Genomic DNA, 14,005 nt, shown 5'->3' with positions numbered 1-14,005 from the left:
CAAACTAAATTGAATGCTGATGAAATACACTGAATTCAGATTGTCAAATACTATATGAAGATACAAAAAAGTCAAAATGTAGTGTTTTATTCTCATTTCCATCGAATTTCAACAGGCTGCTCTCCTCACAAGAATTTTAAACTGAATAAAGCTACTGTACAGGTATATGATTGTTTGTAATGAAGGTAAAAAAATAAAATACTTCATGTATAACATTTTAAGAATTAATTAAAAGTGACATACATAATAACTGATTGACAAAAATTAACTAAATATAGCTTGCTACTTTGTAATACTTTTATAAATTAGTTTAACATAGCCAACAAATCAAATTTCTAGACTCACAGAACTTGCTTGATAGACTTGTTAAATGAGAAGTGAAAACTGGTACAAGACAAAGTTAAAGAAGTTGGACAGCTAAATAGGAAGAAATTGTATGGAACAGATGAAAAACAAGAAACAAAGCAATGTAGTTGGAGTTGGCTGAAGGGACACTTCAAAGAACCTTTAGTACCATCTACAAGTTTGTCACATGAGATGCACTGTAAGTGGTAACCTACATACAGGGGATACATTCCTTTATGAAAAAATATGGATTCAGAGTATAAAATCCCTTTCAAGGTACTGTTCTATGAAAAATTAAATACAGTTTTATAAATGGATACAATGCATAAAAACTCCATGCAGGGTACTTCTTCATAAAAACAAAATGAAATATAATAGGATGCAAAATACAATAATGTGAAACATAAAAAATATTCAAAAGAAATCAAGGAGCTACATTTTGACCACCATGAAGAGTTGTGTCATCTGCTGTTTGCTGATTATAGAGTGTTAAAGAACATAAACCGAGGTATTTTTTTCCCTCAAAATATTCTTGGCATAATTTTAGACATCTAATATGTCTGTGAGTCTTATGTGGCCAAAAATGAGGTATACCCTACAAATCATGATTCAAAAAAGATGGGCAGACATATAAATTTAACAAAATTCTCAGTCAAACATGAACCCTTATCTTTAAAATAAAACTAAACTACTGCACTGCATTTTATAATTAAATAATACTTTATCTTTCATTACAACTCTGAGAATGTAATGAATAAACAACAAAATTCAGATTAAGCTTTCATAAAACTCTTTTTGCAATAAGAAAACAGCAAGATGGCTAACCTCAAGGATCACTCAAATTTCAGCAACAGATCACCATCATTATCAGTACTATGCACTGCTAAGTTTATTAATGGCCAATATCAACCGTAAAGATATCTAATCTACGATAATGTTATTGTAGAATATTACCAAAAAAAGTAAAAAATACTATATAACTACAAGCTTTATAGAACAAAGGAATTTTCTTAAAGTACCAAGATATTTCACTTTCATCTGCTACATTTCAATATTCTAGATTTTGCACTCTGTACTTAATGGCTCATTAATTTACTATTCAATAATGACAATAACTTTGAAAAGCCAATTTTCAAATCCAGAATGAAGATGAATTCTGTAAATTTTGTTCTTAAAAAATGTATTTAGCAGAGACCTCAACCTTGAAAGGGCTGTTATTGCAATACACTTCATAACAGAATATTAGTTAGTGGAATGTAGAAAGAAATATTAAACCTGGTGACTAGAATGAACAAATGGACTCAAAGCCGTAAACACAAGTACCTACAGTATTTGTAATTAAGGAAAAGACTGTAGTTTCGGAAAAACATCAAAAATGGCCACAAAACCCATTCATATTCAATGTACAGTATATCAGATAATGACCACACCTCTGTGCCCAGAGATGCAAGCGAATTATTCCACTCCTCTTCTTTTGATAGGCTAACTCATTTAAACTGACAAGAGACCTGAATCCTCTATTCCAAAAACAAATTCTATTTTTAACAATGTAACAGCATTCTCTGTGGGATTATACAGTACATCAAATTAGGACAAGTAACGACCTAACTTTCTTCTGCCATTGTCTAGCTTTATGACCAACAATATAACATTATTCATTATTTCAGCCAAGGACTCAGAACTTCACTATCCACAAAGATAACCTTCAATTGTTAAATCAGGAATTTATTTCAGACATTATCTAGCTGGAAAATAATGTATCATACTTTATAATTAACAGTGACATACAAAATGAATATATGTTCTATAATACTAACTGTTATCTGTAGCCTAATACCAAAGTTTGCATCATATTTGAAAGTATGAATAAAGGATACCAACCTCTGTAAGATGACAACCTTTACCAAGCTTTTCCAAGAAATAAAATTTCATATTAATCATATCTTGAATGTTAAAAGAATATTACCAAAAATTTGTCAATGAATCATGATTACCCATTTCAGTGGTATAAAAATCTAGGTCAGCAGCGGTTCCATACTGGAACTGGTTACTACCTCTTACATGTAGGCTTAATACTTACTTTTTAACAATTTTAGAAATTGACTCCTGAACTTCTGGATACCAATACTATATAATTAATGACTGCTTTAACCATGATATCAATTTTTTAGCTATTAATGTGGTACTGTCAAACAAGTTCAAATCAAAGAGGTGGGCTTCATAAAAAAAATTTAGAGTAGAAGGAACCAAGCTAATAAAGCTATTAAAAATGCTGTTTCAGCTAAAATATATTTGTAAAATTAAATTTATAAATATATGAAATAATTCTATCACAGTTCAGCAAACATATCACTGTTTTACAAAAAAAACACACCCGACAGGTACACATGTCAGTTACATCACATCATTGACTATGAAATACAGTATAACTTCTTATGATGCATTCAAATTGCCCATCAAAGAAAACACATTGAAAGCCAAACCAGCCTCAAAACACATATTCACAAAACAAGTGTGCTGGCCTCATAATCAGTTGCAGAACCTGGGTATTCATTTGGGAGCAGTTTTGTTTCAAGTATTTTACAATGGTAAACTCACTAAAAACAAGTTCCTTATATATACAACAAGATGCAGAATTATATTAGTCTAAAAGTAAGAAACACCACACATCAGTGACTTTTTACCAGCAAATCTAAAGTTAATTAAAATTCTCAGTCCATGAATCAACGCATGAAATGTATCTTACGAGTAATGAAAATGTCCTATGTACAGCATGATAATGTGACTGTTTAACTGCCCCATAAATTACACTTTGGCATAGCTAAAGTAATCTTCAAGTATTAATCATATTAGCTATAACATCTTTTTGATCCTTATCATGAAAGCTACGAGCATGAAAGCTCTCTGCCTTTTGTATCCTTAAAAATTACTGATTTTCATGATCAAATACGATAAAAAGTCATTAAGACTAATGTTAACAGCTATTAAGCACTGTAATATCCTGTACAGTGGGATGAACCATGAGTCAAAATTTACAAGTATTGTCAATTCTACCACCGATGTACAAAGGACTATACTTTTTGTGACATGATCTAACAAATCCAGGATTCAGGGAGTCTTGAGTGAATAATAAGGATAAAACCACAGAAGCATTAGAACATTTACACAAAAATCAGTAAGATAATGAACAAGTACTTAAAATGATGAAATACCGTATACATATCAAGCATGAGAAAAACTAAAGTGCTATTTGTACAGCACATACGAGCACCATTTATATCTTCTATACTTATGAATATCTATTACACCTGAGCCTTACATCAAAACAATAAAGGAGAAACCTTAGACATTATTCGCCAATAACAAAAGGAATAACATTACCTACAATGCAAAATTATTTGAGTCAGACTACAGACTTTTGTTGTAGCTATTTTTGAGAAACAATGCTACGAAAATATTTGCCCTTCATACTTTACCTTCAAAGGATTATCTTCGGAATAAGGACATTTAATAGGCATCATCATCACTGTCAAGAAGAAAAGCCACATCTGAAGTCACGTTAAATACAGGAGAGTGTGCTGTGTAGTCTACAGCTGTTAATCCTACATCAATTAATTCAGCATCGCTATTGTTCATAGGACTCTGAGGCTGCACTGTTGAGCACAGGTTACTGATACCTGTAAGTCGAGGATCGCCGGACGGAAGCAGGAAGACGAGTGAAAGTGCGATGGCAACATGCCAAGCGCTGTGTACATACTGCAAGAGAATGTTGTCTTAGCAAAGTCCATCTAAAAAGGCAAGATATAAGCACATTAAACAGGTGAAAGACTTGTAGTAGGTTTGATATATTAACAAAGGGGAATTCATTATTATAGTACTCTATTGTGAAATTGGAAAATAAATAAAAAACATTGATTGAAAACAACATGGAAACAAAATCCACTATTTCTCTTCTTTGGTTAGATATCACAATGCTATACTTAATGCTTGTTCGTTAGTCTCACATAAGCAAGAGCCAAAGTCATATGAAAATGGTCACAAATATTAAGTACAGTACAGTACTTGAAAATATAAAGGTACAGTATATTTTTTATGGTAACTATGCTATCATGCATTACACAATCACAAAGCTGATATACAGCTATAAAGTTAGGTTTGACCTCCAATGAACACTTTCCACTAATAAACTGGTGTATCAAAAAATCTAGTCTCCACACTTTCACCCACTTTAGATCTTGGCATAACAATTCTACCAAAAAGATTAGAATGCAAACCAACAATTGTTGCAATTTTCTGTGATATTCAAAAACCTTTTGATAGGACATGGAAATATTGTACTGAGCAAGGAAAGAGTATGGTCTTACCTGACACCATGTCCTCACACCACTGAAGAAGAGATAAAGAAAAAGCAGTAAAAACAGAAAAAAACATGAAAAAGTAATTAAAGGACGATCATGGGGAGACATGATTCATAAGAACCCTAGCCAAAGAATTTCAAACAGTAGAGGCCAATTTGGAAGTACAACTCTTCAGCTGCGATGACACCCTATATGACACTTGTAAAAATCCTATTAGACACCAACAGCAAAGTTATGTCCAAAAATAAACACCTAATCTCAACTTCACTGCATGCAGTTAGGTCACTTTTCTTAACTGAAATATTACTTTATGCAACATGCCATACATTGATCTTTTATGCCCTTAATGCTGCAGCAATGCATCCACTGTAGTCTTGAAGGACTACTTGTGATTTGATACTCAGACACTTACCAGACATAATATTGCACCCAAATCAAATTTGATAGCCAGTGGGAAGTCCTGACAAAACCCAACTAGTAAGTAATGTATGGGCAGAGCATACATCCCCTTAGATAAAAAAATTCCTATATGGATATGACAAACATATCAAGGCTGTAGAAGCATCCAGTAGTACCAGCCATTTTACTCACCTGTACAGAAGGCTCATCAATATACAAGTATAACCTCCCAGACAAACGTATACACTGCACTATTCACAGACCATCTTGCACACACACTTTAACTTAACAGTCATTAATAACAATATGAAAATTTTTATGATAAAATCAATTATTTGATACTTACGTACTGTTAAAGTTAGTTTACATCTTCGTGCCATTTGGTGCAATCGTCATTCAAAATAAAATTAAATAACGCTTGGCTAATGCGTTAGGACTGTCTCTGTAATCACCTGTTTCCCAGCAGGTGGCATTGGAATGTTTACGTTCTGGTTATAATTCTTCACGACCACCCACTAAGATGTGGGGAGGCTGGGAGGATTTCCACTTTAACAGTAGGTAAGTATCCAAATAATTAATTTTATCATAAAAATGTTCATTATTTGGAATGAATCTTACCTACTGTTAAAGTTAGCTGACTACCACATTGAATGAGAACGGTAGGTTAGTGCAGCCAGAGAAACAACTGTTTAGGAAAGCAAACTACAAGTTTTTCAATGAGGGGAAAAAAGCTTCTCAACATTCCTGCCTGTTATGTGATACCTACTGACAAGTACTGTCGCTAGATGCTAGAACCACAGCAGGGTGTAAGGTCCTCACAGCAAGGCTTGTCAGAGGATCCTTACAGGGAAAAAGACTATCTTATAGAGTACTAGTGACTCCCGTGTCTGAGTCGAAAGCCCATAACTGAGTGTCCAAAACTAAAGACAACTACCACCTTCATATAAGAAGGTGTGCTCCTATACACCGATGTGTACCTTCATGCTCCCAAAATTCAATAGCAGGACTTCCTAACAACTAACAAGACTGAAAACTATGTTGCCCCTTTTGCCTTTTAATATCTTAGTATTGTGTTATTTTGTAATTTTAATATAAGTCGTTTTGGCAGTAATTTGTAGTCTCCAGTTTCCTCTTCACCAGCCCTTCGACTGGTTACCTGTTATTACTGTTTTGTTTTCTCTTTTAATGGCTTAGCAATGCTTTTGCCCTGCCCACTGACGAGGATTCCTCCCGTGCTTCCTGACAGTAAGAAGGCAGTCTGTTTCTGAGCCATCACCACGAGAAGTTGCTGATTTGCCTGTTTCCGCTGCCTTTATTATTACAAAATATTTTGGATTACCTGCCTTTTGGGAATCACAGCTGGTGGATCCATCCTTCCCTGAATCTGGAAGGATTTACTGATTATTCATCATCGCCCTTGGCTCAGTTAAACTGCCAAGGGGACCTCTCTGATACCTGGTAAGATACTTCTTTACATGTTGAGGTCATTAGCTTGATGTGACCATGGCGTTTGGGCTCTATCGCAGCCTGTTTGGGCCTAATTATCCCTTTCCACCAGGGACAGCTCCTGACATGGAGTGTCACCTAAAGTTTTTGAAGACACCTTTGAATTCTGAATTATTCATTCACTCATTATTAGGAAGTTAGTTTGTAATTTGGTAGGTTATTCAGCTTCTTTTTGACCTTCTCTTCTTTCTGGGCCCCCTCCTTTTGTGTACAATTGATTTGCCATCTGTCATTAATTGAGTGAGTGGGTTTTGATTTTTGTTAATAAAGGATGTTTGTATGTATTTTATGAGGTTCCGGTGTTACTTCTGTCTGATCTTTATGTATTAAATATTAAGTGGTTTTTGTCAGTGTCTGTTTATCCCCTTCAATTCTCTTGCACACATTGTGGTAGTTGCACGATTCCACCCACTGTGAACTTCATCGCTGTATTAGAGAATACTGAAACCATTACTAACAGTATAAAGTGTGTGGTAGTCAAAGCAGGCCATTACAAGTGGCGACTGTGACATGATATTTTGATCCTTAGTATTCGCTTGAGTGTGCAAGATTGATTCTTGGGGTTTTCTGTCAGGGAGCATATTTTCACCTCCTCTAATTTGGTTTTAGGTAATTTGTTATTGTATGTAATTTTTGGGTGTAAATTGTGTGTAGCTTTTGTCTATTGCCATTTTGATGTAATGGAACTCCTTAATGGAGAGGGGCAGCAAGATAGGCTTTGCAGAGCTAAATAAGCAGGGTTTAGAGGTGGTAGCTGAGTTTTTTAAATTGAACACCCAGTTTCTATTAGGGAGGGTTGGTTTTGTTGGAGGTATATGAATATGTAAAAGTGATGAAGGTGGGTGGTAAGCTTGAGGTTAAGCAGGTAGAATAAGTAATATCTGTAGAGGTGATGGATAGACAGATAAGACTGAAGTAGATGGAGATTGATCTGCAAAAGTTAAAAGCGGAGGAGAGAGAAAAAGAGAGCATGAAACTGCCAAGCAAACCCTTAGAAATAGGGGTTCTTATTCTTCCCCTTCTCAAAATAGGTCAGTAGCGCCTGGTATCAATTTAGTAGAGGTTTTAAAATTTGTTCCTAATTTTCAGGAGAGTAATGTGGCTGAATTTTTTGTGTCCTTTGAAAGGAGTACTGGACCACTCCATCCAAAGTAAATTATTGGGCAGGGCACAGAAAGTGTATGTCACCCTTGATGAGGATTTATCATCTGATTATGACTGATTATGAAATTTAGGTCTTGAAGACCAAGTGCTGGAACCCATCAGGATTATTTAGCACCATAATGAAGGTGAAATATGAAGTTTTCATAATAAAACTAATATTGTAATACTTACCTGAACACGTGAATTAGCCCTGGTCACCCACCAGCCCTAACAACATCCCCATAGCTTTTACCCACTAAGTGGGTAATAAACTGTCAGCGTTACCAACGCTTACAGGAAAATCTTGTCAAATGAGTTACCTGAAGTACTGTTGGCAACACTGCTGCAAGTCCCGGCCGAGTGAGGCCGAAATCCCCAATTGCGTTATCCACTATTCAAATTGAAGTGGGGAGGAGGGTGGGGAATCATTCAGGTGTTCAGGTAAGTATTACAATATTATTTTTATTATGAAAACTTCATATTGCAATACACTCCCTGAACACCTGAATTAGCCCGATTAACAAAATTTAGTGGAGGTGGGGTCAATCTAATTCAGCCCAACCTGCCAACAGGGAAAGCAGGTAACTCATTATTCGCCTACTCTGTATAAATGAATGTATCCTCATCTGGTTATCCCACTCGGCAGGTGAGAATGTCTGTAGAGAGAGTACCCCCGGCATCAGACTCATGTCTAGGTACTGTCTGAGTCGAGTTACCTCTCATGTGGTTATTCAAACCTCCTCATGGATAGAGAGTAGCAAAATAAAAACCAACCTACCATGTGGCTAATCACAGCCTCCCATGATTAGTGGAGAACGATGAACCTCCCATGTGGCTGATCAAAGCACTCTTATTTATGGAGGGTTTGAGTCGAGCTACCTCTCATGTGGTATTCAAACCTCCTCATGGATAGAGTGTAGCAAAAATAAAAACCAACCTACCATGTGGCTAATCACAGCCTCCCATGATTAGTGGAGAATGATGAACCTCCCATGTGGCTAATCAAAGCACTCTCATGTATGGAGGGGTACAATGAACCTCCCATGTGGCTAATCAAAGCACTCTCATGTATGGAGAGTGCGAAGAACCTCCCATGTGGCTATTATAGCCTCTCATGTATGGAGGAGAAGTTGAGTGTGCAGGATCTTCGAGTTCTTCGCCGTCCGTTGCCACCGATGTCTGCGCAGAAGAGGTTGAAGAAACCACACCTGTCCACTGGATCTGCCTATCTTCACAGTACTAACGTCAAACTTAATATTCTCACTTTGAATCCCGACTAACAGAGAATCCAAAATTCCAAATTTCCTCAGACTACATTCATCACCTAGAGTTCCCCCCACCCTTAACATTACTACTTAATTATAAGCTCGAGTTGGTCGTTGCAAAGGGACCAAGCGAGAAATTCTTCTTCGAAGAAAACTGAACGTCTTTTAGGTAGAAGTCGTGAAAACCAACACCGACTTCCAAGCGGCCGCCTCTAAGAACCTCCACAGTAAGAGTGTACCCCCTTAGCTAAATGAACGCACCCACGATAGAAGGGTTAGTGGCTACACACGGACTAAGAGAATAACTTTCATGCAACAAGGAGAACGATGCATCTCCCAAGTGACTATTCAGAGCCTACCCATTAAGGAGGGAATGAGGCAGTGTGCCGAACCGATGACCCTCCGCCCTGCAGGTTGCGGCAAAGGCCGACAAGCACAGAAGTATCCCAGCGCCGACGAAACAACCTAGGCTAGCCTATGAGAGCACCTCTTTGGAATCTTGTAAGGAAACTATCAAAGACTAGGATACTTAAGATGTACTAAACTTAAGTTCAAGTGATTATACTGTCACTGTTGCTTAAGATTCTAAAGCCTAAAAAGGAATTCCTCTATCTGGTTAACCTAATAATCACCACACTACGTGAATACTACCTTAGCTAAATGAGCGCACCCTAGATAATAGACTTCGCCGTTAAACGTGGACTAAGTGAATAACCTTCCGAGTCTTCGCACTAAGAGAATACCACCTCAGCTATTTGAACGCACCCTAGATAGGAGAATTTGCCACTATACGCAGTGGGGTGAATTGAACGTCTCTTAAGTGAAGGAAGAAAACAAAGACGAACTCGCAAGTAAACTACCTCCAGAATAGAACACTCTGAACCATCCCTTAGAAAGGAAGATGAAGTGGACATACTCCGAATACTGTGCGGTAATGAAAAAAAACTGCTAAATACCAAATATAATGTCACGTCAAATTAAATTGCGTTCAAGGGCATAAACCTCGCACCACACGAGAATCGTGAAGTGTGCCCGCAACTGTGTTCGTGTAGTGAGCGCTTATGAACCAGGAACCAGGAACCATTTCTCCGAAAGTAACTAATCGCATCCTTCGACAGCGGACGGGAAGGATTCCGCAGTGAGACAAGAAGTGTACACAGAAGCGCACGGAGTTTATCAACCTTTGATAAATATTTGCATCAGACATAAAGACATCCCCGCTGATGCCAGAACCAAACACTTGCAGATAAAGAACCTTAAACGAACGAAGCAGAGTTTAGGCCTCGGCCACGAATTCCGGAAGAAGAGAAATACTTATCATTTCCTGCCTAGGAAACTTCCCGAAGCTCGCCAATTTTTTTTTTTTTTTTTTGCAGCTAAGCCGAAAAAAAGAAATAAAACACCTAACCAATTATCTTAACATTAAAACTTCCGCCAAATCTCACGAGGGAGCCCGAGGGAACAAAAAAGTCAGTGAAGATCTTACTACTAGAAATTTTCTTGAAGATAGAAAAATGTACTGCAAAGTGCTGAGCGGTAGCCAGCAATAGCCGAAAATGGAAGAATCTTGACTTTCTGAAGGAATAAGAGAAAACCAGCTATTTCAGTTATGGCAGGCCTAAAGATGGAATGACCTTCCTTAGCACACGGACTTCCCCATGTCAAGTTGACCTGATAAAGCTACGTGTTGACTTCTCAAGCTGAAAGAACACTGTCTAGACATAGCTTTAGAGTGTCTGGACTGTCTAGCTGTTCGCTCAGCAGTCGCCATTTAGGTTCATCGCGCAAGAGTTTGGATGATAATGGTGAAAATGCGGTTGTCTAAAAAGATCTTCTGCATGAGGAGGAACATCAGAACTTCCGTAAGGAGCATTAGAATTCGGAACCAAGGAAGAAAACAAAGACAAACTTTTTGAGTAAACTACCTCCAGAACAGAACACTCTGAACCATCCCTTAGAAAGGAAGATGAAGTGGACATACTCCGAATACTGTGCGGTAATGAAAAAAACTGCAAATACCAAATATAATGTCACGTCAAATTAAATTTTTTTTTTTTGCGTTCAAGGGCATAAACCTATTTTTAGAATCGTGAAGTTTGCCCGCAACTGTGTTCGTGTAGTGAGCGCTTACAAACCAGGAACCAGGAACCATTTCTTCGAAAGTAACTAATCGCATCCTTCGACTGTTCCCCGGACGGAAGGATTCCAAGCTAGTGAGACAAGAAGTGTAACAGAAGCTCACGGAGTTTATCAACCTTTGATAAATATTTGCATCAGACATAAAGACATCCCGCTGATGCCAGAACCAACACTTGCAGATAAAGAACCTTAAACGAACAGAGTTTAGGCTTCGGCCACGAATTCCGGAAGAAGAAATAATTATCATTTCCTTAGAAACTTCCCAGAAGCTCGCTGTCAATTTTTTTTTTTGCAGCTAAGCCGAAAAAAAAGAATAAAACACCTAACCAATTATCTTAACATTAGAACTTCCGACAAATCTCACGAGGGAGCCCGAGGGAACGCAACAAGTCAGCGAAGATCTTACTACTAGAAATTTTCTTGAAGATAGAAAAATGTACTGCAAAGTGCTGAGCGGTAACCAGCAATAGCCGAAAATGGAAGAATCTTGACTTTCTGAAGGAATAAGAGAAAACCAGCTATTTCAGTTATGGCAGGCCTAAAGATGGAATGACCTTCCTTAGCACACAGACTTCCCCATGTCAAGTTGACCTGATAAAGCTACGGGTTGACTTCTCAAGCTGAAAGAACACTGTCTAGACATAGCTTTAGAGTGTCTGGACTGTCTAGCTGTTCGCTCAGCAGTCGCCCGCAACTAGGTTCATCGCGCAAGAGTTTGGATGATAATGGTGAAAATGCGGTTGTCTAAAAGACCTTCTGCATGAGGAGGAACATCAGAACTTCCGTAAGGAGCATTAGAATTCGGAACCGAGGAAGAAAAACAAAGACGAACTTCAAGTAAACTACCTCCAGAATAGAACACTCTGAACCATCCCTTAGAAAGGAAGATGAAGTGGACATACTCGAATACTGTGCAGTAATGAAAAAACTGCCAAATACCAAATATAATGTCACGTCAAATTAAATTGCGTTCAAGGGCATAAACCTCGCACCACACGAGAATCGTGAAGTGTAACCCGCAACTGTGTTAGTGTAGTGAGCGCTTATGAACCAGGAACCAGGAACCATTTCTCCAGTAACTAATCACATCCTTCGACAGAGGACGGGAAGGATTCCGCGGTGAGACAAGAAGTGTACACAGAAGCGCAGGGAGTTAATCAACCTTTGATAAATATTTGCATCAGACATAAAGACATCCCCGCTGATGCCAGAACCGAACACTTGCAGATAAAGAACCTTAAACGAACGAAGCAGAGTTTAGGCCTCGGCCACGAATTCCGGAAGAAGAGAAATACTTATCATTTCCTGCCTAGGAAACTTCCCGAAGCTCGCCAATTTTTTTTTTTTTTTTGCAGCTAAGCCGAAAAAAAGAAATAAAACACCTAACCAATTATCTTAACATTAGAACTTCCGACAAATCTCACGAGGGAGCCCGAGGGAACGCAACAAGTCAGTGAAGATCTTACTACTAGAAATTTTCTTGAAGATAGAAAAATGTACTGCAAAGTGCTGAGCGGTAGCCAGCAATAGCCGAAAATGGAAGAATCTTGACTTTCTGAAGGAATAAGAGAAAACCAGCTATTTCAGTTATGGCAGGCCTAAAGATGGAATGACCTTCCTTAGCACACAGACTTCCCCATGTCAAGTTGACCTGATAAAGCTACGTGTTGACTTCTCAAGCTGAAAGAACACTGTCTAGACATATCTTTAGAGTGTCTGGACTGTCTAGCTGTTACAGCTCAGCAGTCGCCAACTAGGTTCATCGCGCAAGAGTTTGGATGATAATGGTGAAAAAGCGGTTGTCTAAAAGATCTTCTGCATGAGGAGGAACATCAGAACTTCCAGTAAGGAGCATTAGGAATTCCGGAACCAAGGAAGAAAAAACAAAGACTGTCATGTAAACTACCTCCAGAATATAGAACACTCTGAACCATCCAAATGAAAGGAAGATGAAGTGGACATCTACTTCGAATATCTTGTTCCGGTTCTCAAAAAAAAAGCTAAATACCAAATATAGATCAAATTAAATTGCGTTCAAGGGCATAAACCTGAGAACCACCTGAATCGTGAAGTGTTCCCGCAACTGTGTTCCTGTAGTGAGCGCTCATGAACCCGGAACCAGGAACCATTTCTTCGAGAAACTAATCGCATCCTTCGATGGGAAGGATTCTGCAGTGAGACAATGAACGTCACAGAAGCGCATTTTATCAACCTTTGATAAATATTTGCATCACATAAAGACATCCCCCGACAGCTGATGCCAGAACCGAACCCTTGCAGATAAAGAACCTTAAATGAACGTCTCAGCAGAGTTTAGGCCTCGTATGAATTCCGGAAGAGAAATACTTATCATTTCCTGCCTAGGAAACTTCCCGAGCTCGCCAATTTTTTTTTTTTTTTTCAGCTAAGCTGTTCCCAAAAAAGAAATAAAACACCTAACCAATTATCTTAACATTAGAACTTCCGACAAATCTCACGAGGGAGCCCGAGGAAGCAAACAAGTCAGCGAAGATCTTACTACTAGAAATTTTCTTGAAGATAGAAAAATGTACTGCAAAGTGCTGAGCAGTAACCACTAATCAATAGCCGAAAATGGAAGAATCTTGACTTTCTGAAGGCATAAAAAACCAGCTATTTCAGTTATGGCAGGCCTGAAAGATGGAATGACCTTCCTCAGCACAGAGACTTCCCCATGTCATAGTTGACCTGATAAAGCTGGGTTGACTTCTCAAGCTGAAAGAACACTGTCTACAGTTAACCTGGACTGTCTAGCTGTTAACTTGCAAAAACTGAGGTTCATCGCGCATTTGGAGATAATGGAGAAAATCTCTTGTCTGAAAGACCTTCTGC

General features: G+C 38.0%; 1 protein-coding gene across 3 annotated transcripts in view; it reads right to left on the bottom strand.

The window, feature by feature from the left end:
- Positions 1-202: 202 nt before the first annotated feature.
- Positions 203-14,005, bottom strand: part of LOC136847480 (transmembrane protein 8B-like) — a 910,690-nt gene continuing 896,887 nt past the window's right edge. For all 3 annotated transcript variants that reach the window (XM_067119223.1, XM_067119225.1, XM_067119224.1), the window contains one exon: positions 203-4,101. In XM_067119223.1, the coding sequence (XP_066975324.1) occupies positions 3,853-4,101 (249 nt within the window). In that variant the 3' untranslated portion in view covers positions 203-3,852. The remainder of the gene's footprint in view (positions 4,102-14,005) is intronic.

This window comes from Macrobrachium rosenbergii, chromosome 16 (assembly GCF_040412425.1).
Source record: "Macrobrachium rosenbergii isolate ZJJX-2024 chromosome 16, ASM4041242v1, whole genome shotgun sequence".
Classification (NCBI taxonomy): Eukaryota; Metazoa; Arthropoda; class Malacostraca; order Decapoda; family Palaemonidae; genus Macrobrachium; species Macrobrachium rosenbergii.
Note: the sequence above shows the minus strand (reverse complement) of the source record. Positions and strands in the feature narration are given on the sequence as shown.